Source organism: Cinclus cinclus, chromosome 3 (assembly GCF_963662255.1).
Source record: "Cinclus cinclus chromosome 3, bCinCin1.1, whole genome shotgun sequence".
Lineage (NCBI taxonomy): Eukaryota > Metazoa > Chordata > Aves > Passeriformes > Cinclidae > Cinclus > Cinclus cinclus.
The window spans coordinates 64109860-64134220 of record NC_085048.1 but is presented as its reverse complement, the minus strand read 5'-3'; the positions used below and the strand labels follow the sequence as shown (position 1 = coordinate 64134220).

Genomic DNA, 24361 nt, shown 5'->3' with positions numbered 1-24361 from the left:
TATTTTCAACCTCAGGTACCCAACGCTGAAGAAATGCATACCTTATTCCACCTCACATTGAGGGACTGCAGGCTATCAGAAAGTTTGTTTTTTTCCTGAAGATCAGTATTTTTATCCAATAGCACTTCAGGTTCAGTTCTGTTCAGCCATTCCAGTTTGTCACCCAGAACTTCCATCTCTTCACTTAAGACCTAAAATGGACAGAAGAGTTTTAGACTGAAATAAAATGCATACATGCTTAATTAAAGGAGGAGGAAAACTTTCTTTTAACTCCAATATTAGGCATTTTTCTAAAGATAAACAGAAAAGCATCAATTTTGGCTTCTATGCTTGATCTAGAAAGCATTGAAACATTTATTACCTTTCACTTCTAGCATTTACATTAAGGTAGAGGACAAGAAAAGTTACACTTTGATGACAGGCAGGAAATTCTCAACTGACATGAGTTCATTTGTTTAGACAAACACAACTACTTTACATTGTTTATAAACACTTGTCCAAGACTTCCCACTTAGATTTGGCCTAAAAGTGATTGGTTGGAGTTTTGTTGGGGCTTTTTGCCGCCTTTTTTAAAATTACTGAATTTTAAAAAACAAGCAAGCAGGTTAGTTGGACTGCCTACTCGTCTTGTCCTTTTAGGATTTCAGATATGTTTTCTTTCACACGTTCTACAAACTAAAGATGTTTAGTTGTCAAAGCCAGATTAAAAATAAACAGGAAAAATATATACATATGCACACAACTTACTTAAAATGGCCAAAGCCCTTACAGTTTAAAAAACAGCTTAGATAAAATCTTAAACACAGAGATTATTACATCTGCCCAGTAAATGGAAAAACTGTGTTACTTACCATTTAAGATTACCTGCTTTTTTCTATAGGTTTTAGCAATTATAAAGTTGACACATACACATCATCTCCAGTGAAATTCTACTTATTAAATTTTATCAGTAGTATATCTATTTCTCACTGTCTCATACACAGACACCATCTTCTGGATACATACCAGTTGCCAACTCAACCTAACTTCATTTCAAGGAGCATCTTGCCTGTGTCAGTAATCTCACAAAATTGTCTCACACAACCATAATATTTCTTTGGCTATTCACAATGTGAGAACTCCCCTCCTCAAAAGCCATGTCCTGATGCTTTACACAAGACAGATGTATACATATATACACATTATCAGTCTTGCCTGTAATTCTTGCAAGTTTTCTTCATGGTTGAATGTAAATCTCGTGTCCAGAGCATTTTCTACGTTTTCCAACCAACAACGCACATCATCAAGCTTCTTTCTGTACTCTATCAGCTGCTGATTCTCTCCTTTTAGCCTTAGAAAGTGAAACAAGAACATCAGTCCTAAATTACCTCTGATGCCACAGTCAACTTTTTTCAGTGCTTAGAGAATTTTAAAGGATTCATTTTTATCATCAAAAGATTCCACCGTCATCATTAAAATGCAAGGTATTTGCAAATAAATACTGCTGCCTTAAAAACAGACAAATTTTAGTTCTAAAGTAATAAACTAAAACTTTTGAAAGACTATAGAAAACATTAAATGTAAGTGATAGTAATGACAGCACCTTCAGGCCTAAACATTATAAAGTCACTGAATTTTTCCCCTGAAGGATAAAGGGACATACATAATACTTCCACTAAATCACATAAGAAACTTTAATGAAATTTCTCAAACTAAATAATTAAGCAAGATCCTGTTTTTTCTATATGTATCAGGAGATGTTGAATCTGTAATTACAAAAAGATCTTACTTGCAGCATTGTGGAAATTTAAGAACAATACAAGTTTTTTCAATTAGTCTATGTCTGCCAATGATAAAACGAATCTTAATGTAAGATACCTACAGTCCAGCTTCAGACAGAGGAAGTAGCTGAGCAATTCTTCCTAAAAATTCTGGCTTTATAAGAAAATTACTTTTAAAACAAAGGAAAACTGTAACAAAATTAGTTTTGTGGACGTCATTTTTTGAGTTGTTCTAAATAAAGACTTATTATGCAGTCAGTTGTAGGTGGATTTATGAGAAATTTGTTCTAAACAACAGTTCAAAACAGAGCTCTGAACATTAGGAAAATTCAGGTTAATGACAGCATGCAATAGAAGGCACTCTCTCTCCCAGAGTCTACTAAATGGAATTCTTATTGCATCTGGTCAGACATCCAAATTTTTGACTAACTTATTACCTCCGTTGTCTATCCATGACCTCTGTTGTGATTGCTTTCCAGCGTCTATTCAATCCTGCTAGTTTCTCCTGTAGGAAGCTCCCATCTGTAGCAGACAGCTTCTGTATGATTCCTTCCCCAGTTCTGTTCAATGCTGAAACACTGGTCTGATGGCTGGTGACTCCCTCTTCAAGTTCCTGTCAGAAACAAATTTTATTACTGACCCGAAGTGACTTTGATCTCAGTCATGATATGCACAATGAAACCTGGGTGCATATTATTTTACTAAAAGAGGCATTTAAAACCATCTTATTTAGAAATGGATGCTGTTGATAAAGTTATTAATGTTCTGTTATTGAATCTAACTCAATTTTCTAGGTGTCATAAGAAAACAGTGGCACAGAATAGGCTATGAATATTACAAAGCAGCACAAGAATTCATTTAAGCCACCAGTGCTATGGTTTGACTTGTAAGTAGGTCTTTTCATAATCTATACCCCAAATATTTATTTACCTTCAGAGTATTTTAGCTAGGAAAATTACTGCATTGCTGCATGGTCCCAGACACTACAGAAAATCTATGAAGCTAAAGAAAGTCAAAAGATGTCAGAATCAAATCTTCAAACACCCCTAATGACTAGAAAAGTCTTACACTGTTAGCAAAAATTTCTTTGCAACTAGAATAGGAATAAAATGATTCAAAAAAGAAGTGAAATGCCCTAGAAGAAAACTTCAAGCAGCAACAAGGATAAAACAGAAGCTATGTCTTAGATAGAATTCACTTTTCTTTCACAACACAATTTGACACTTGGATAACTAATACTCTCAAAAGAAAAAAAAAATCTAATCCTTAAAGTTATGCTTTCTTCTCCTTATTCAAAAGGAAGTAAAATAACAAGATATCAGGGAACTAAACTTCAGAACCAAAATCTGAAAAAAAAAAAAAAATCAAACATAAGACCCCTGTAACTGAAAACTTCTTTTTCTAGATTGTTTATACAAGACAGTATCTCCAAAATACATTTGTTTAAATAAATAATTTGCTAAGTTATAAATTACCTTCACTGGGGTCCATTTTTTAAAATTATGAGTCAAAAGTAACTGAAATAATATACTGGATATTTTTATCTGATTAACATATTTGTGAAGCTGTAACAAAACTGATAAACTGACAAATTATGCCAACATTTGAATTATCAAATTATCTCAAACCAGTCCATACTAAGAGTAATCATAAAGCCCCATACTATAAGCAGGAGTGAGCTCTTCCCCAAGAATAAATTTTAAACTGCAACCAAAATAGAAATGCTAAGAGTTACTGCTTTTTGAAGTGTAATTGCACAGCTTCTCTGCAAATCCATATGTCTATCTATAAAACTACTATTTTAGACAAAAATCTAGGCTTTTTCCAGCTTGCTCATTTTCTGCCCGAATCCCACATACCTGCTGATGCAGCCCAGCTGTCTGCAGCTCCAGGCTGGCACCTGGCCCACGGGCTTCAGCCAGCAACACTTCAGCCTCTGCTATCCAGTGGGAGAGATCATTGAGATCACAGTGGAACTGCCTCCACGCCTCAATTGCTCGGTCAAAGCAACTGTGGGAAAACAAAGGATTGAAAAGTTATCCAAAATTTCAGTTAGAGGGCTGGGAATCCCACTCCAGTGAGTAGAAATTTGCCTTGCAGAATAGAAAGACTAACACACAGCCTGGTTAACTAAGTCCTAATAATGAAGGCTTCCTGGCACAGTAGCAGCTGGTGAAAGCCAACAGCATGGACTGTCATTAACTTCCAGCTGAAGGAAAAAAACTCGTTTCTATCACTTAAAAAATAAAGATTGATTAGCTACATCAAATTGGTTTTGGTCAAAAACCCTTCCCTCCTTTATTGTGAAACAATTTAGCTATCACACAGTGTGAAATATGAAATATGATTAATGGCTCATATTTTTCCCCCCCTTTATTAGGAGAAAATGGGGTGCTGGTGCCCAGAATTTATTAAGAGAAGGTCATTTTGACTATATAGGTTATATATTTGATTATATAGTATTACCAGTGAGCACACATAAGTAGGTCTTACAGAATTTAATCACACAATAATTCATCAGATATTTCATTGTCATCATCTTTGCAACCTCAAATTAATGTGTTGCTTAACTTGAAGGGCAACACATTCTAGCATGAAACGGGCAGAATAACCACAGTCAGAAAGTTGTTTTTAAATAAAATGAGAGTTCTGTTATGTTAACAAGCTAACAAAGTGAGATCATGAGAAAAACATGCCAGAAAGGAACACAGTGACTTCCTTTCTATTTGTTGTTAACTATTACAAACTAATAAAAAAAGTCATTTCTAAAGACCTAAGAGGCCAAGACTACTGCTCATCAGAGGACCCTCTATTTTGACTGAGGAGCTATGTCATTTGCAGCCCATTATTGCAAACAATTGCAAATAATTGCAACAGTAAAGACTACACAGGGTTACTGTGTATGTATAGATGCAATCTGAAATCAGCAGCATAATAAAACCAAACTTTAAAGAGCTACCTTGGCAACAATTTTTTCACTAATTAAAGTCAACAATCCCGAAGTTTTTAGTGAGATAAATTTCATCAAAATTAAATCTCATCTTACAAAATATCTGTATTTCTTGGCATATACAGGGCTTATTTGTTGTTGTTGTTATTTTTAGCCAATTCCAGTAGTCTTAAAAATCTCCACCTTCAATGTTTCTAATCTTCTCCTAGTTCTACCATTTCAGTTTCAGTACATACCTTGATTTAATATCCTAGACCAACCTGTGCACTGACCCCCAATCTGTGTCCCTTTATTTCTCACATACATTTCAGTCGAAGCACATTGTCTTGTCACAGTAACTCATTCCACATTTAATGAGAAGATACATTCTAAGCATTTAAAATAGATTAAAAGAAGGTTTTATAGGCTTCCTTAAAAATTAAAGTTTCAGAGGGAGTTTTGACCATTACTTTTTCTGAATAGAAAATTTTAAAACTTCAGAGAACACTAAGATACAAAGTTTTAACTTGTGCCATTTCTGCTGTGAGACTACAGCTCCATCAGTATTTTTAGCCATGATCCAAGTTTCACTCCAGTTTTGAGTCAGATGCATGTGCTGCTGTTTCCCTACAAACTGCCTCATCTGAAAGCTAAAAGAATGAAATTCCTGTGACTATTACATCAAAACTTGGCTATCATTTGCCTCCTCTGCAGGAATCCACTATTTCCAAACCGCATCTCATTCCCAAGTCATCAACACTTTTAGCACTTGGAGAAAACCCACAGCAAAAGGAGCAGACCTAGCAAACCAGCACTGAACTGTTACAGACAGTTCAAAGCATTAAGGCCATATATAGATACAAATAACACATTCTACTCTACACATGTTCAACTCCAACTGTAGTCAGCTGGATTTAGTTGACTACTTAGAAGCTTTGCTAAGTAAAGTTTAATTCAACTTGCCCTTGGCTTCATCAGAGTATTTACCAAAGGTTTAACTACTTAGCTGTCATTCAATCACAAAATCTTTACTACCCATGAAAGCTAAGTCAATGTTTGACCTAGAAGCTTCAGATGCTGCTTCTTCTCATTTTGTCATAATCTCCACTCACTCCAGCAATAGAAGAAAGCCAAAGATGATTAAAGAGATAGTCGTCCAGCTTATACTTAGCGCAACACTAGGGAAAGTAAAATTAAACTTGGCTAAGAATTCTTCTAATAGAAAGGGTATAAAAAGACTAATGCCATTTTAATATTGCAATTAATAATGCCTTCATTGATCAAAGAGCATGCTTCTATTAAAATTGCAGCATTTTATATATCCAAAACACTACATATCATTTATCTAAATTAGTAGTCTGCTAATCCCATCTTGTATGAAAATTAAGCAAAATATTATTCTTGTTAATATGCAGATCTTTACAAATTTTATCAAGTTCAAGATTAATGTGTATCAGCAAAGTAACCAAAGACGCAATCTGTCTCATTCTTGCAGTTATTCATAAACACTGAACTTAAGTCTTTGACACACTTACCTTTTCCAATAAGAAGCCTAGGTTTCTGGTTAGCCCTGGCTACTTAATCAAAGCAAATCTAAGTAGTAAATTAAACTGCACTCATACTGACAAAATGTTGTTAACATCAGTTAAAGCTTTTCAAGTAAGTTAGAAGTGGAACAAAAAAAGGTATAACTAAAGATTAGTGCATACCATATCTATGAGGAAAATAAAATAGCTCCAGGCATATAAATATAGATGGGCACCAGATCAGCAGGTGACCACAAGCACCCAGCAAGAACACAGAAAGTTGTACACAGAAAGTTGTACACAGAAAGTTGTACACAGAAAGTTGTACACAGCTGTACATCGCATCACTGTTTTCTAATTAAAGAACGCACAGTGAAACAACATTGCCTGTCAAGTTATTAGAAATCTTGATCCTTAACTGATCCACAGGCCCGGAATTTCTGGAATCTCTAGATGATACCACCAACTGATTTTTACATCCCTTCACATATATCAGTGCTCTGAGAAAGAGCTGGAAACATCTGCTTATGTAATACACACTTCCTATAAACACTTCTACAAAACACACTATCAAGTGTTTGATAGTAGATTTCTTGCTACAAAGCAAGTAAACATGGTTAGGCACACTTAATGCTCTACAGAACTTCTGCATCATCCATTACCTTACACCCTCAATAAAAAGGAAATATTGTAAAAGCAAATAAACTACAGTGTAAGCCTTTGTATTTAATTTTAAATTTCATAGAATAATTTTCAGTTATTAAGGGTTTTTTTGCACAGCAGTAATCTTGGTGTCCACTGCTGCTTGCAGTGTGAGCACCTTCAGCTTAGCGGTAGCTTTCTGAACATATACTTTCACACTTCTAGAAATTCCAACTTCAAATACTCACCTAATGCACTTTTACAAGATTGACTGAGTGATATTGAGTTTGTTTTTAAAGATTTAAGATTAAAAAAGTTTAATGTCTTTTCTGTCAGGGGTGGAACAAAATCAAAACTTTTTGCCCCAAGGGAAATTACACTTATTTGTGGTAAGTAAATCAGAAAGATGCATTTCTTAGGCACTTATTTTAGTATTCTCATTTTCCTAACAACAAAATTTTCTAATCGGGTCTCTCATCTTTAAGTACTTACAACAAATATTATTGACAACTGTCATAGGTGCTGTATTTTAAACCCCATTCTTTCAAACTGCATCCTTCCTTCAAAAATCAAAAAATCAGCCTCAAATTCTTCAATAAAAGATGCCCTACTCAACATTATTCTTCTAGAACTTTGCTTTGCAATACCTTTACAAAACCAAAATTTTATCTTCTATAAACAAAACCTTCTATTTCATAAAGTAGAAACAATGAGCTGTATAAAAGCAGTCAAACTTCACTTTCCACGTTAACAATTTCAGCATTCAGTAATTCTGGAAATTTTGTGTAATAACAGTATTTTAAAGTGGATAACTCCCAAACTCATCTTCATCATTAAGATACATTCAAAAAACACTTATATCAACATGCACATAAAGTATTTACCACATGGCTGCAGAGACAAATCATGCTTGACTTACCACTTACGATCATTGTACATTCTATTAATTCTGTCCCATTCTGCATTCAGCTGTGTTAGTGCATCTCCTATTTGTATTGCCTCAGGTCCAGATGCTTCCAATATAACATCAGGCTGCTTTTCATGTATTACTGCAATTTGATCCCCAAGTTTATCCAAAATATCTTTTATGTTCTGCAAGCGTAATGGCACAAGCCATTAGTAAAGTCAACACCACCAGGAAATAAATACCAAAAAGCAATCTTTTCAAACTCATTTTCCAGAAATCTGCATCTACAATAAGACCATGATCACTGGTACCAGCAGTTTACAGTTTATATCAGTTTTAGCAACTGAACTGTTCATCATACCCTTTAAGATGTGTCCTTTTCAGGTTTTTACGAAAAGGATTAAATATTTCATATACATCCAATTTGTTCCTAAGGTATAGGGGCACACCATACTTCACAAAACAACAGTATCTTCATTGTTAAACAAATCTGTCCATGCCATGATAACACTGTTAATCCTCTTTCCCCATGTAAAAAATGGACCACAAAATGCAATTTCATCATGCTACATGTAACCTCCCATATGCACAGAACTGCAAAAGCATAAGCTGCATAAAGGTTTTAGATTTAAATGACAAAGTTAAAGCAATCAATTTCAAATATTATTGAAGTACGATGTGAAAATTCCTTTAAACCAGATACTGTTGTATGACTGTCTTGGTATTCAGAAGACAAACAGTCCACACAGACAGTGAAATTTACTTATCTTTTTGAATTTAAAACAGTAATGCTTCTAAAAATTCTATGCTCTACTATTTGCTTTTTTCTGGAAACATCCTCAGAATATACCAAAACTTCAAAATCAGATGAGACATCTGTACCAAAATGAATGCACCATGTTTTAAACCCATCTTAACACTCCTAACTGCACTCAAGGCAGAACAGAAGTAGAGTAAGCATGAATAACAGAATTTCATCAACAAAACAAAGGCTGCCCCCTTTGTCAAAGGCTGGGACCATTCCCATATCTGCTTTTATAAAATATGTAAAAAAAACCAAACAAACATGAGAAACACAAGCATGTACACAGCAGAAAGAGAAGCACGCCAGAAAAGCAGACTGGAATTCTGAAAAGCTTTTAAAGGACCTATACAGCAGCTGCAGAAACAGCTAATCTAGCTCTAGGTGAGAGGTAAAGCCTGACTACATCTCAGATGTGACACATGGACTCTGCTATAATTCCCAGTCCAGAGAGATACACCTGCACTGCACTATGCCATGTGTGATTTCCAACTCGAATGGATGTTTTCTGAGGGAATCTGCTTCACAGTCTTTTATATGCTAAGAATTAACTGGGACTCAGACTTCTTCATACTCAGCCCATATTTGACAGCAGGATTCAGTATTTTCGAGCATAATTTCTTCATCTTCTTTTGAAAAATGCCAGGTCCTTAACTATTTCCTCACTATTAATCACACAGGTAAATCCACTGGCTGACAGTAAGAAGGGGCAGCTTAAAGCTGAAAGAATATTGCTGTTTTGTTCATCAGAACAGGTACCATCATCTTGTGGCCTCATAATACAGCTTCATAAAAAGTCAAGAATCACCCTTTCTCCTGTTCCTATCTGAACAATTGTTTCCACATGACCTAAGAACAGCAGCTGTATTAAGGCTATCAAGCAGGAATGTAAGGAGATTGGCTTTAGCATTTCTGTAAGTGCTATGTAAACTATGATATAAAATACAAGCGTCTACAACAAATTAAACCTTGCTCCATCAACCTCCCACCCAGTTTTCATGCTGTTACATTTTGTATCCAGATTATTCATAGAAAAATAATTAGCCAATAGAACTGTCATATTTTAGTTTTCAGTCTATATTGATCCTGTATATACTAAGCAAAACCATAAATATAGTAATACAGTTGTAAAAGTGGTGGCCTTTCTTCTGCTGTTTCCCTTCTCCAGTCTGAATATAATGCTTAGGCATGCAGTACCTTCAGTGCATCTTCCTGAGCTGAAAAATTGTCATAGATGCCTGTATTCAGCTCTGGTGCATTCAGCAGCAGTTCAACATCAGCCATGGCCAGCAAAACTTTGTTGATTTCAACCAAGTACTCAGCTGAGAAAGGTAAGGTCCTAATTCCTGTAGCAAATTGGCCTTTTAACCTCTGCTGGACAGGGATTGCCTAAAAACATGAAAATTAATTTTATATTTCAAACAACAATCAATTTTATGAAATCCTAAATCAATAAACTATATTCAGAATAATAACTTTTCTACATTAGAAGAGAAAACAAAGGCCCTTCTAGCAAGATTACATAAATTCAGAAAGCTGCAAGTCCTGCATAGGACAGCTTATTTATTTTAAAAGTTAGAAAACAGTAGATAGCATACCTCAAATTGACTGTGTTATTCTTGATTACAACTCCAAGCAATGGGAAGGGCACCGCTGTTTCTCTTAATTTGATCCTTACCTTTTCCAAAAATAACACTTCTTGATTGAGCCTGTATCTAGTGTTACAGCCCACTCTGCTTCCTTCATCACTAAGATACCAAATTACTGAAACACATTTATTTCCCATCCATATTCTTTTCAATAAGCATCCCCACCCACATTTTTTAACCACTTTCTAAAATAAATTAGTGCTCCACCAGTACTCCAATATTTTGCAGCAATAACAGACAGTAACTCCTCCAGAGCTTGGCAATTGTTTTCTGCTCTAGCTGCAAGACTAGGCTATCTAGCCAAGTACCATGTTAGCATATAAGAGAGTAAGAACAGTAATTTAATGCAGCTTTTTACTGGCTCACAAATGGCAGGCTGCATTTGAAACATTGGGAAGACTGCTGCAGGAAGCTCTCTGCCATGCCTGGCAAAAAATTAGCAGAGGCAGGTGAAGCAGACTGACAGCAGTTTTTAGCAGAAAACATTTCTTGTCAAACAGGATTCTGTTCCCATCTCTGAAAACAGCCTAGTTCTTTACAATCATCAAATAAGAAGAAAGCCCACTTCCAAATACTGAAGAACTGAAGCAATTTTAAATCACCATGTTGTACCTGTTGAATGAGTCAAGCAAGACAGAGGCACAGGACTGTGGGATTTACTAACAGCTAAGAACACCCTTAAGAGTGAAGAATAAATGTATGTTCATAGCAATTTCAGCCAGTGAATTTTACTTTGCAATTTGTCTGGGCGGGGCACGCACATGAAAATCTCTAGCACAGCTGACAACCAAAAAAATACTAAAGCTCCATTAACCACATGGCTTGCAAACACCTATCTTCCTCCTTCACAAGTTTCTGAGAATTTCAGGTATGTCACTCAGATAATTGGACCAGCACATCTAGTGCAAATGAAGCAAGGACTGCAGAAGAAAAAACAAAAGTTCACATATTCACCTTTCAGGACTTCACATGCACTAAATGTTCCTAAGGATTTTCTTTGGTTTGTGTTGGTTTGGGTTTTCCTGTTTTGCAAAACAGACAGTCATCCTGTTCTGAAACTGGCAACACAGCTTTGTACGCACAAGAACTTCACCACTTAATGCGATTTGCTCTCAGTCATTCATTGCACACCAGAGAAACAGGATGCAAGGGCATAGCAGCATTAGTCTACTAAAAACAAGAATTACAGAAAAGCATCATAAACTACTCAGTGCAGCATTTGATTCAGTACAGTAAGCAAGCACTGAAGTTAAAAACAAGGCTTACTCCATATATTTTAGCTACAAACCTAGCATCTTGATCCCTTATGCTCCTCAAATGCATTTTCTTGAGGCTCTGCATATATTTTATCAGCTTCCATCAATGAATTTGGAGCAAAAGCCCAAGGCCTAGAGAGTGATAAGATTTCCTGTGGAAGGAGAGGGCCCCAGTTCCTAAGAAATCAGTCTGTGCAACTCAAAGTATGCTTTCTCTGACCAATATGAAACAAGCCAAGAACAAACACCAGGATGCCTTCTACAGCACAGCCACCTGCAACATCTTTACAAGGTGTTTTCTCTCTAACTCCCAATCATTCCAGAAGTCCCATTCTCACACAGGTAACAATACTTCAAGACTTCAGAATCAAGACTTCACCAACTTGAATAGGTCACAGCTTTGTCTCTCATTAGAAAAATCTTACACAAGATTTAGAACAGCACCTGTTGGCACACAGCAAACTTGTTCTGTACTTGTGCACTGTCATGTTCTGAAACTTTCTGCTTTCCCAGTAACACCATCCTGGGCCACATTACTCTCTTCTGCTAAGCAGTGAATTCCACCTGATGCTGCTCCTCCAAGTATACCACCTTGATAACCTCCTCCAGGTGTCTCCCATCACTGAGTTAATGCTTCCTCCTCTCACAACTCTCATTCCTTAAGGTGAACGTATATAAGTGCTATAAACACATTAGTGCTTTAGTACAGCAGAGTTTTAATTGTTCAGCTGTTCTCTACTTTGCTTTGCACACTGGAAGCTTTTAAAATGCAGCACAATATGCTAAAAACTCAGAGAAGTTTGATGTAAGTCTTTTGCAGTTACCTGATAAATACCTAAATATCACAGAAGTTGGTTTTGGTTGCTTGTCTCTGGTTTGTTTTTTGGTTTTTGTGTGGTTTTTTTTGTTGTTGTTTTTTTTTTGGGGGGGGGGTTGTTTTGTTTTTTTTTAAATTAAGGAAAAATAAAACCTCATGTAAGCAAGCTCTTTTCACAGAATCAGAATGGTTTAGGTTGGAAAGGGACCTTAAAGATTATCTCATTCCAACCCCCCTGCCATAGGCAGGGACAACTTCCACGATATCATGGTGCACAAAGTCTCATCAAAGCTGGACTGGAACACTTCTAGAGATACAGAATCCACAGCTTCTCTGGGCACCCTGTTCCAGTGCCTCACTACCCTCACAGTGAAGCATTCCTTCTTAATGCCTAATCATAACGTACCTACCCTTTTATAGATTAAACCCATTGCCCCTTGTTTGATTCCTCCATGCCTTTGTAAAAAGTCCCCTCCACTTTTCCTGCAGGTGCTGGGAAGATGCTATAAGAATCTTCCCAGAGCCTTCTCTTCTCCAGGCCAAAAGACACCTCTCAGTCTGTCTTTATAGGAGCAGTACTTCAGTCCTCCCACAATTTTTCTTAAGCATGCACAAATAAAAAGTCAATCTAAGGTTATTTAAGAGGAAATCTGACTGGATGACTTAATAGGGTTTTTTTCTACTTTAATTTCAGTTGACAGAGCATGCTTAATAAATTTGTTCTCTTTAAATACTCGCAAAAACAAAGGATTGGGGGAATAAAGAGAATACTCAATTATTACTGAACATTCTACAAATAAGGCCACTCTATAAGAACTGCTAAAAATGGCTTTAAGTTGGAGGTCAAATAAAAATTTATTTCCCCGTATACTCAGCATACAGTTTAACCTGCTATTCAGAATTTGGTTTCAGATTTTTTTGCCCCTTCTCCCCTTTTACACTTAAATATATTCTGAAACAAAATCTACCAGTTATTCAACACAAGAAGATCTCCTGACTTGCTTCCGAGTAGATTTTGGAAAATACTGCCCTAGACAAAAAATTAAACATTTACCTCCTTGGATATTTAACTATATAAGCCAGTTTTTAAAGCTCAAGATATTTTAGAGCTGGTTTTCTAAAAAAAAAAAGGTTTCCCAAAGCTTATGTCCATCTAATTAATGCAATCAGCAAACAATTTTTCATATTTAAGTAATCCAGAACCTTTCCTATAAAAAGCATACTAGAAAAACAAATAAGTTTTCTTTATTACAGAAAAAATACTTCAAGAGCCTTCAAGATGATGTCTGCTTCTGCTATAGGAAAAAATGCACTGTGCCTGCAACTGCATATTCACTTACCATCTGCAAAATTACCATTTTCATGACAAAACAACTTCCTAAAACCTGGAAAAATCTCTCAGGAATTCAGACAACTAATTCCCTCTGCAATTTAAGATTTCATTTTTTCCTTTCCCTCATTTTGAACAAAGGCAGAATAGTCCAATTTAAATAAATGCTAAAGCACTGTTAGAAAATAAGGACATCTAGGAGATGCCAGCTTCCTGTGCAAGCTTTTCTGTGGCAAAACAAGGTTTATTCAAAATTACCTACTATGCAGAAGGGTTACCAATATTTCAGAGATATTTTAACTCCATAATCCCTAGAAGCATAAATGATGAGGAATATTTATGACCCCGCTACTTCCAGCAAATCAATATATAGCTATGACCTTCAAAAGCACCATAAATAAGTTCTCTCCTCCACACTTGCTTATAAAAGCATAAATAATGTATTACATAAAAGCTAAGTTGAAGTCTACTCCCCAGTTCAGCAGCTGAAATCTTCCTTTCCCTCCCTGTTTTGTTCACATCAAACAGCAGTTTCTCTGCTCACTACAGCTTCCTTACATCAAGGTGAGGGCTCAAGCCACCTGCACACCACCTGGTCAAGAATTCATTTAGTGCTTCACAGTCCTAAGCTGTGGTGAGCAACAAGCACTGCAATTTTCAAGTCTGGTGGCTCCAAGAAAATTCTGGAGCAACAGCGATTATCTAAAATGATTATATTTGGGAAGACTATTTCTCCCTTTAGCAACATTACAGTCTCACACCATTTTCAGTGTTCAAGATTGATTACAAGAGCCAGTGAAAAGAACAAGCCAGAAAAATAAAATAAGGCCACTTGAGACAAGCTGCCTTAGAACTCAAAATATCAGAAATCCAGAGGCACAGGCACATGAAGGAAAAGCAGCAGTTTGAATTTCCAAGTTTCAAACCAGTAATGAAAACTGCTGTGGTCCCTTTCTGACAGTCCAGTTGACCTGAGCAAGGATAATGTTTCTCCATCAACAGTCTATTGTAATTGCTACAGTAATCCACAGTGAAGATATTCTACATCCAGCAACCAGATTAATTTATCTAGGAATGGATCTAGCAGTAGCAGGGAATATCTGCAGTCTATCCCTGAAAGAAAAGGGCTTTACAGGAAACACAGTATCTTCTGTAGAGAACATCAGTCGAGCTGCAGTGAGACCAAGTGCAGTGACAAGGAGGACCCATCTGAGGCATGACTGGACTGCCCCCCATTAGCAAAGAGCCATGCAGCTGCACAATTTTTACATTTCTGTCTAGTAATTGATTCATTCAAAGCATCTGATGATCAAACAGAAAAACTGAGTAATGTTGTTTTACTTTAAATACACATGGATCCCCATTCCCTTCCAAAAAATCCCATGGCATCAGTCAGGTCCCAAGGAGCTTATGTCACCAGAAGAGACTGCTGAAGACCCAACAGAGCAGTCAGGTATCAGACCACTCTACAGACCCTGGGCCCTCTTTGCTGCCCAGCTCGGCATGGGAGCCCTGCAATGTGAAACAGTCTTTCTAAAGAGCAGCAGATCTAAGAGTTGATACTGAATGGCGTGTGTGACAAAGGACATTGGGCCACCTATCACAGCTGCTGAAGCCATACAGCACAAGCTGTGAACCAAGAGCACCACTTAATGATTTGTGGCGCGAGTCTCATGGGGAGCCAGAGCCTGTTACCCCTGCCTCCAAGTTTATTGGTTCTGGGTAAAAAAGTTACAGAGCAGTCAAAAAGATTGATAGATGTTAATTACAAAGCTTTAGAAGCAGAAATTGAAAGTCCTTGACAGATTACCTAGCCTTCAAGCTTGTTAAAGAAATTAGTTACTCTTTCACAAGGTTCTTCACTGTTTGCCTAAAATATTAATGTAATTACCTCAAAAACACAAAGTGCTGTTAAGGGTGGAGGGGAGAAATAAGAGATGCACAAAGACACAACAAAAACAATCAAAAATACCTGTATCCTCAACAATTAAGGCATGCAACTTTCTGGGCAGTAAGTTTTATCAGACTCTGATGTCATACCAGTTGCAAAATTGTTTGTCAAGACACACACACACATTATCAGAAATATTTCAACCTTTCTGTTTTATTAATATTCATTGTGTACAGTAATATCCATTACATGAGGGCAGTTATCCCTCTCTAAGCACTTGAAGCAGGAAAAGACAGCAGAGTAGTTACAATACCCTGACCACAGGATTCAGAGGCACAGGATTTAAGCCTTGGACAAGCCTTTTATCATACCTGCACCAAACTGATATTAAATCAGGCTGTTTTGAGTTAAGAGTTTTAAAAAAGGGTTAAGTGTAATCCTGATGGATCAAGACTGGCAAGACAAACTGTACTGAATCAGGCCTACTGCCCAGATCATGGTCTAAGATTTGGGCCTGAAGGATGAGGTCTTTTGGACCTATGATGACTATGTAGAAATCCCAAACTAGCATATGCTGATAATTTCCTAACAAAAAATGAATACTGTCATTTTGAAACACTTCTTTCCACAGAAGAGTCCAAAGAAGATCATTACACTAGATTAAATTCTAGTGTATGAATCTCCAAAGTTCATACACACCATTTACTGTTTGCTCTAAGAAACAGAAGCCTCATTTACCTGTAGTTTTTGTTCATCCTCCACACCTTGCAGCCCTGACAGACGGTCCTCAGCCTCATTCAGCCACTTCATTAGACTATCATGTTCCTTCTTATACTGGGAAAACACTGGAGAGAGTTCCACCACCTGCCTCCTTTGAAATGACCTGCACTCCTACAATCCAGTGTATTAGGAAAATATGGTGTAAAAAGAGGGAAGTAGTGAACAGAATAGGTCTTACTTATTTGAAAAACAAAAATACTTGAGGGATTCATCTAAAGGAGCAAATTCCAAAATATGCAATAGTACTAATTGATTTTTGCAATAGCTATATTCTCAGTATCTGCAAAGACATATAACCAAAGCCAGCCTGAGGGTCTTGCCCTGCACCTCTGAACTAGACCTCATCTCACCAACTCCAGCATGATTCAAACACATGAGCTAAAAGGAGCATCTTTGTTACAGACGGAACCATTTTTAACACAGCATATGTATGCAAGCATCACAACATGTTGCAGTCTGCAGTTACTGCTAATAAATACCCTCTATAGGGAGGAAGAGGAATTTGGGAGTAGGCTCAATCAAAGAAAGGACTGAGAGGTCAGTATGTTTGTATATGTATGTGTATATGTAGTCACTCTTCACACAGCCTGGTGGTGGAGATAACCCTCTGCTCAAGGGCCTACAAAGACAGGTGAAGCAAATGCCCAACTCAATGCACCTGTCTGGGAAAATACATAGGGTGGCTCTCTGTGGAACAGATTTTAAAAATCAAAACCACTTCCCCAAAACCTAGAAATGGGAAAATTCGTATTTTGGAATTGCAAAGATTCAGACTCACATTGGGTATGCACATACATTTAACTCTCCCCCAGAGAATCATGTACACTAAAAGAGTTATAAGTTACAAAATATGGTTGTAAGTGGGATACCAAAGGGAAAATTGATAAATGAGCTGTAGTATCCATCATAAATGTACCTGCACACTGCTGTATTTTTTCTGCAGAAGCAACAGCTGTAGGCGGATCTTCTCTCTCCTATGGTCCTCCATAGGCTGCTGGAGCAACTGCCCCCCTCTCTGTAAAACTTCTTCAATCTGAGCTCTTTCTTGATCCAGCTAAAATTACACAAATCTGTTATCTACAGAAATTAATTTTAGACACATTAGCTGCTCAGATATTAACAGCAATTGTACCAAACTTTTGTTTATTATCCAAATGGCAGCCAAAAAAATTCAAGCAGAGATTCTCTTCCAAGTACCAAATCATAAAATCCAACTTGGTCATTCCATAAATTTTATAAAGAGATGTACTGAAAGAAACTTAATGAGCCAGCACTGTGCAGTCACATCAATAGGGTATTATGACTTTAGCTCCATTTCTCTTCTAGTCATACCTTGATAAGCAAGCTCAGTGCAGAACAGCACAAAAACAAAAATTCAATAAATACAAAAAAAAAAAAGTATAAAAGGAAGGCTATGTTCTATAACAATAGGCCCTTCTATAGAAATCTTTTTAAATTTGCATTCTGTAATATACATGGCTTTTTCTATAGACTTATATCCAGCTTTCCAGCTCAGCTTATAGTATTTGAGCTGCTTAAAAGGAAGGCAAATAGAGGGGCCTGACAGGAATTTACCTGATTTTGTAGGCAACAAGGCTATAGTGGACAAGATGCTAAGACAACTGTGGCAGTTTTATATGGGTGAATAGCAGAGTCTAGACAAGAATCTAGAAGATAAATTTTGTTCAAAGCTTTTATCTGAACTTCCAACATAGAGCCACATTACAAGACTCCTTGCACCTTACCTCACAAGCATCCTCTGACCTGGCCTAAGCACTGTGATTCATTTTATCATACCAGTTTAAATTTGAACCTCATTCAAACATTCAAATACAGGAAGGATTCCTTACAAAGAGCTGCTTTGAGTAGGAGATAGATGAACAAAAGTCAGAGTTCACTACCTGCATTCTATAAAACCGTGATGAAAATACCAACTCAAGTATGGTTAGTTACTCTCAGCACAACAGCCGAGAGACAGCAGCGATGGGAAAAATACTGGAAAATTGTGCAGGGTATCCAACAACCTCGTAGTTCCCTTCCTTTTGTACCCTTAACCCTTAACATTTTCTCAGAATTCCCCCTCAGAGTCTGGAGCAATGCAACATGGGGACACAAAAGAGAAAATAATTTATTCAATTATTTATTTGTTCCATTGCTCACAAACCTTTTCATCTTCCCCACTCAACTCCAGATGCTTCTCCACAACTTTTAACATATTCTGTATGTCACTCTCAAATTTGTCCAGGTCTAGAAAAGTCACTCTAGCCTCACGGGGCTCCGACATGACAGGAAGTCGTTCTTGTCCAACAAGCATCTGCAAAGCAAAATAAAAGTTTGGTCAAGCTGAAAACTTAGTCTCAGCTGTCCTAAACAACCCCCCACAAACAGATGTATCAGTTTTCAGGAACTAAGAGTTGCTTGATCTGAGAGATAGCTCGAACACACTTGGTAGTTATTGCCAAGTTTCTACTGTCAAACTTCAATCTGAGTATTTTGTTCTCAAAAAAGAAGAAAAATCTCCAGTCACATTAGCTTATGGTATTGTTTTGTAGCTCAAAAATACATACTGCAATATATACAATTTTCTGAATAGCTGTTTGCAAATTTTCCCATGAAATACAAGTTATTACCTGCTACTCAGGTAAAAAAAAGCAGTTGGTCTAAAAAAATCAGTCTATTTTTCACATTTAAAACAGAACTCAAAAGCAGCGAAGTGCTGCTCTAGTAAACAATGATGTATCCACTACAGCCAGTTGCCATCTTCTTGGCACAGACCTCCCAAGCAAGTTCTAGGGCTCATTCATCCTCACCTTGGCACTTTTGATGTGCTGAGAGACCTTCTCAAAATTACGGTTGAGTTCTGCCAGTTTGGGTTCAACAAGTTCCCGGCACGACACGCCCCGACCGTTCATTAAGATGACAGCCTGGTCACGTACATTATCCACTCGGAGACTGACATCATCTAATTCAGATGTTAAACGCTAAGAAGTGGTAGAAAATGAAAAGTAGTTATTACCTAGGCAAGGAAAGATATCTTAAAATAAACAGGAAGCAAATTTGACATCATTTAGAATCCATGGTTGACTGGTAGTATTTTGACAGATGACATTTCCTACCTTCACGGTTTCCTCCTTTTGGCTAGCTGACTTTTTCTCAATTTCATCCAGTAAGGCTTCAGCCTGATACAACCAAGTACTTATATGGGCAACATTTTCATCAAAGATTTCCAGCTGGCCCTGATGATTCTGGAAGAAGATGAAAAATAAAATGTATGAATACGAGAAACTTCTAAAAATCCAATCAAAAAAATCCCCCCCAAAAACAAAACAAATACAAAACAAACCAAAAAAAAAAAAAAAAACACAAAAACCTACACATCAAAAAAAAACCCACAAAAAATCAAATATATCAACCATGCCAAAATCTTATGAGTAGGAAGGAGATCAATAACATTGTGTTATGGACACACTTTGGAATGAAACACTGAAAATTACATTGCACCTTTCATATTTAATAGTATTTTTAAAAATTCAATTTTCATTCTAGACCCTTTGTTAATATAATTTCTAATTCACAGAAAGGGAAATAAAAGTAGCTGAGGTAATTTGTACAGCTAAAGAGAGACAATGTATTACAGCATTACACCCAAATCATAATACCTCAGCCAACTAGAAACTCCACAATATTTTCTATCAGCACTAGCAGGTGCAACAGTATGCACTGCTTGTGGTTGTTCAATTTTTTTTTTATTGGAAAGGGATTACACCAGATTTACAAATTACAGCAAACATATTTTGATATTTTACTGATTAGATTAAAATAGTTCTTCCTCTTAAGAAAAGTTGCAAAATTGTAGACATGTTAATAAGGTCTGCTTTCACATGCAGTCAAGAAATTGCAACATTAGGTGCTGCAGACAGACGTCATGTTATTTAGTGTATCAGATTCAGAGAAGTAACCATCTCTTTAAGCCTTTCACCAAAACAAAAAGGTAGACAAGATTTGCTCTTTTAGAATAGCAAAACAAAGGGAAGGGAGAAGTAAGAGAAACGAGAGAAAGCCTATGACTGTGCTTTGTAAGGTCAAATTGTTGTTCTGCTACATGGAGCTGTAAGTTTCTTGATGTTAATACAGAGAGCATAGATAATACTTGTCACCAGATATAATCTAGAAGTATTTTGTTATGGATCACCTTTACAGCATTTACACATAAAGGTAAACTACCTGACTACTCCTAACATGGAATTGGATTACAAAACGAACACTATCACCTGCAACAAGCACTGGACAGGAGGCACAGGGCTCACCATCCACATATACACTAAAGTTTCCACAACTTCCACCTTCAGAAGTCCCTGATATGGGTTGATTGTCATAACTAGCTAAACAACACCAAAATACCTTATTTATACAAAACCATCAGTCTGATATTACTATCAGTGGTAGACTGTTTCATGTCCATTTAGCTTAATTAGCAGATTTAGGTGTATAATATGCTTGGGCTTTCATTTAATCAGCCAAACAGATGCTGCTGCCATTCTTGAACACTTGCAGTTATGATCTGTCCGAAAGAGCAATAAGGCTGACAGAGTCACAAGTGCTTTGCTGAACACCACTACAAAGTTATCCACTGTCCATTATATACCCATCATCTGGGTCTCAAGGAAATCTATCAATACAAATCCACTCTCTTCATGCTGGAGCTGGCACAGAAGCTGAATATTCAGGCTGAACAAAGAGCAGCACATGTAGCAGCCCAGTTTTACATTTTCCTCATTGTATATCACCTCACGGCTTACCTCTCCATCTACAGCATAAACCATTCCATATTCTTTTAAGTCCATGAGGCATCATGGAAACTTCCCTTTACAGTGAAGTGAGACAAGCGAAAACTCCAACTACTCCAAAGGGGTGGAAGGAGAGCTACCCTGAATATTTCTCACACATGCAACTTACCAACAAGGTGTCACACCAGTCCTCGGTCCAGGTTCGAACTCTGCTCCAGCCAGCGTTAAGGACACACAGCTTCTCCTCCAGGACAGTCTCACTCCCTTCCACCAGAGACTGGAGCACGGTGCAACTTTCCGTGATGCTCTTCAGATCAGCCTTCCTCCTCTCCAGCTCTCTCAGCACATTCTGAAACAAGTTCAGCCATTAACACTGCACTGCTCTCAAACACAAATGAGGCAGATTTTTACTTCCACAGGAAACAAATACATTTTAGATGATCTTCACTTATGGAAAGAATTTAACTAAGTGCAATTGCCTTCTGTTTACAGTCACTCTCTGTAGATAGTGATCTCATTTTTTAAGAGAGTGAGAGCACAATGCATGTAAATGTCCTGAATAACTTAGAGACTCTTTTGGGTTGTTGTCTTAGATCACCTTCACCATTTCTTTTCATTATGTACGTAAAGCAAATTAATCACACTACATAGCAAGTCCATTTTTAAAAGGTTATTTTTAAAAGGTTATTTTGTGCACTGTAAAGCACAAAATTTCAAGGGAGACTTGGATTCCCCCATATCTTTTCCTATTAAAATACTTTTTCACTCAGCAGCAACGAGAAATGAGGTAGGCCAATGCTAAATATTTTCTTGAGAACCATCACAACTCATTACTACAGTTGTTCAATTCAGTGGTTACATATCACAGAATCCCTACTGTTATATTATCTATATAAAGATTTGTAAATGTATGCATCTTTAGCTATACTCTTTTTTCCAAGTAATCTCTGCTTTTAAAGAGTTAAAAAACCCATCTTTTTTGAAAGTATGCATACTGACAAGCAAATTAAGCAATATGTTATCTCTTGAATATCAGCACATGGTTTCCATGTGAAAAACAGACCTCTTGCCATACAAGATCAACAATTATTAGCGATGATATCTGCCTACTTAGAAAGCTCTATGATGTCAGTGTACAGTGTGGTGAAGAATGCACTTAATCACATCCAGTGTCTGAAGCTCCTTGAACATATTATCTATGAAGTAATTTATTATTTTATCATAACTTATCCTAGAAACAGAAGTAAGTACTCAAGTTAATACATTTTAAAATTGCCTCTAGAAAACTTTAAAACAGAAAGGACAACTTTGTATGCAACAGAAAGGACTTGTCCTCCTGGTGGTGCAGCATAAGAGAAGCATTATTTGCACGGCTTACAAACGTATGCTAAGTATACTTCCAATAAGGATTCAAAAGTTTGTTTGGAGAGGAATCCTGTGGATACTGCCACAGCAAAACCCTAGTGCCAATAATTGCTAATCCTGATTTAAATGTATGAGAACAGGTTATATTAGATGAGTTTGCAATTTGGTGAGCTTTCAAGTTTTAAGACTGCAGACAGAACCGTTCCACAAGTAAAAGGTGACAGAAAACAAAAACTGGAAAGGTCAGTACTGCTGAATTGTATCAAATGACACTTGTTGCTAACTCCTAGTAATATCCAAATTTCTACAGTGTGAGAAAATGTAATTGCTCTGATGAAAGTAACTAACACATTTTCCTGTTTTAATTAAAAGCTTCAACTTGTAGGTGAAAGAAAATAAGGAATTACAGTAGCCTCCTGTTCTGCAAAGTTGCCATTTTGAAGACAAAACTTTCAATAAATAGTTACAAACTCAATTTATCATTGAATGTACTTTCCATTCAATGCACTTTCAGTTTGCTCTACTACTACAATATCTGGTCCAGTCCACAATTATATTTGCTGATAATTTTAAGAATATTATACTTGTGAAATGCGTAAAACATATGTAAGATACGTAAGATATAAGTCAAATACCTATTAGTACCAAATATGTAGTAATATCTTAAATACTTCACTGGCCATTTAAGGTTGACACAAGATGCCTGAGATGAAACAGATCATGTTCAGTACAGTACTGAACATGAACTACTGACTCTACTAAAATTTCAGGATGTGGGAGATTTAGGAACAAGTTACAGGAATTTAAATTCACAGCCACTTCTACACAGTATTGCCATAACATCAGAATTTTTTTCTACAAATATTTAGTAAGCATGCTTACTTTGGCCCAGGCAATTTCTGAATCTAGATCAGAAAGCAAGCTCTCCGAAGTGGACTTCTGCACAAGGTCAGCTTCAGTGGTAGCCAGCCACTCTGACAGAGAAGCAGACTCCTTCCTCATTTTGCGTGCCAGCTGGGTTGCTTTCTCAAGGTCTTGTTTTCCTTCTGTCACCTACCAAAAAAAATTAAGAGGAAAGAGAGAAAACAAAATTAGATTTTAAAAGATAGCAAATGCGAAATGCTAGCCAGCTAAAATATCCGCCAAAATGTATAAAATCCTTCCATCTTAAATCTGTCCTGCTTTAAGGAAGGACTTTAAAAGGAACATTAATAAGCATCTGCATCTTACTATAGAACACAGAATCTATACAAATAATTTTAAACTGAGATACACCTAAAGGAGACAAAGAAATCTCCATACCAATTTATTTATAGCTAGCAACCACCAAACTGATGTTTATCACTTTATTTTGATCCTTTAGCTGAAACTCAAAGGACCATGGAATCCAGTCAGTCACTCACACAGGTAAAACTCAATTCCCCCTAGTAATTTATAAGGCCTGCTAGCAGAAAGCTGTAAAGAAAAATTTCACTGAAAATCTAATCTGCCCTTAAAAACCTATCAATAAAATTAACAAGAAATTTGATGTTTGCCACAGTAAAATAATTTGTATTTCACACTAGTTACAAAATTAGTCTGCTTAAATTTTAACACAGACTTAAGAAGAACTCCAAGTTCCAGAGTCAGAATTAATTGACATGTCGAAAAATTGTGCTCTGTTCTCTGCTCAGAAAGAAAAATTGTAACATTATACTTCACGTAACTCTGCCTTTCTATCCTTTCCTAATCTCTTGTCTACATGCCTTCTAGAATCAACAGCTTCCTGGATGTTCTCAACTTTACAACTGCAAAATACTTCCTAGGATGCATTCTGAGATATGACTGTAATCTGACCCTTTACACCAAGCTTAATTCATGGAGCAATGAACAGACACAAATCCATTTGGGATTCCATCTTAATTTAGGTTGAAAGTCCTA

General features: G+C 36.7%; 1 protein-coding gene across 1 annotated transcript in view; it reads right to left on the bottom strand.

The window, feature by feature from the left end:
- The window catches only part of UTRN (utrophin), a 313286-nt gene that overhangs the window by 203955 nt on the left and 84970 nt on the right, over positions 1 to 24361 (bottom strand). The window contains exons 33-45 of the mRNA XM_062490124.1: positions 23324 to 23494; positions 21246 to 21425; positions 19406 to 19534; positions 19100 to 19270; positions 18454 to 18603; positions 17206 to 17343; positions 16248 to 16400; positions 9764 to 9955; positions 7777 to 7949; positions 3620 to 3770; positions 2198 to 2373; positions 1195 to 1330; positions 42 to 191 (exon numbers count right to left, since the gene is read on the bottom strand). Of these exons, the coding sequence (XP_062346108.1) occupies positions 42 to 191; positions 1195 to 1330; positions 2198 to 2373; positions 3620 to 3770; positions 7777 to 7949; positions 9764 to 9955; positions 16248 to 16400; positions 17206 to 17343; positions 18454 to 18603; positions 19100 to 19270; positions 19406 to 19534; positions 21246 to 21425; positions 23324 to 23494 (2070 nt within the window). The remainder of the gene's footprint in view (positions 1 to 41; positions 192 to 1194; positions 1331 to 2197; positions 2374 to 3619; positions 3771 to 7776; positions 7950 to 9763; positions 9956 to 16247; positions 16401 to 17205; positions 17344 to 18453; positions 18604 to 19099; positions 19271 to 19405; positions 19535 to 21245; positions 21426 to 23323; positions 23495 to 24361) is intronic.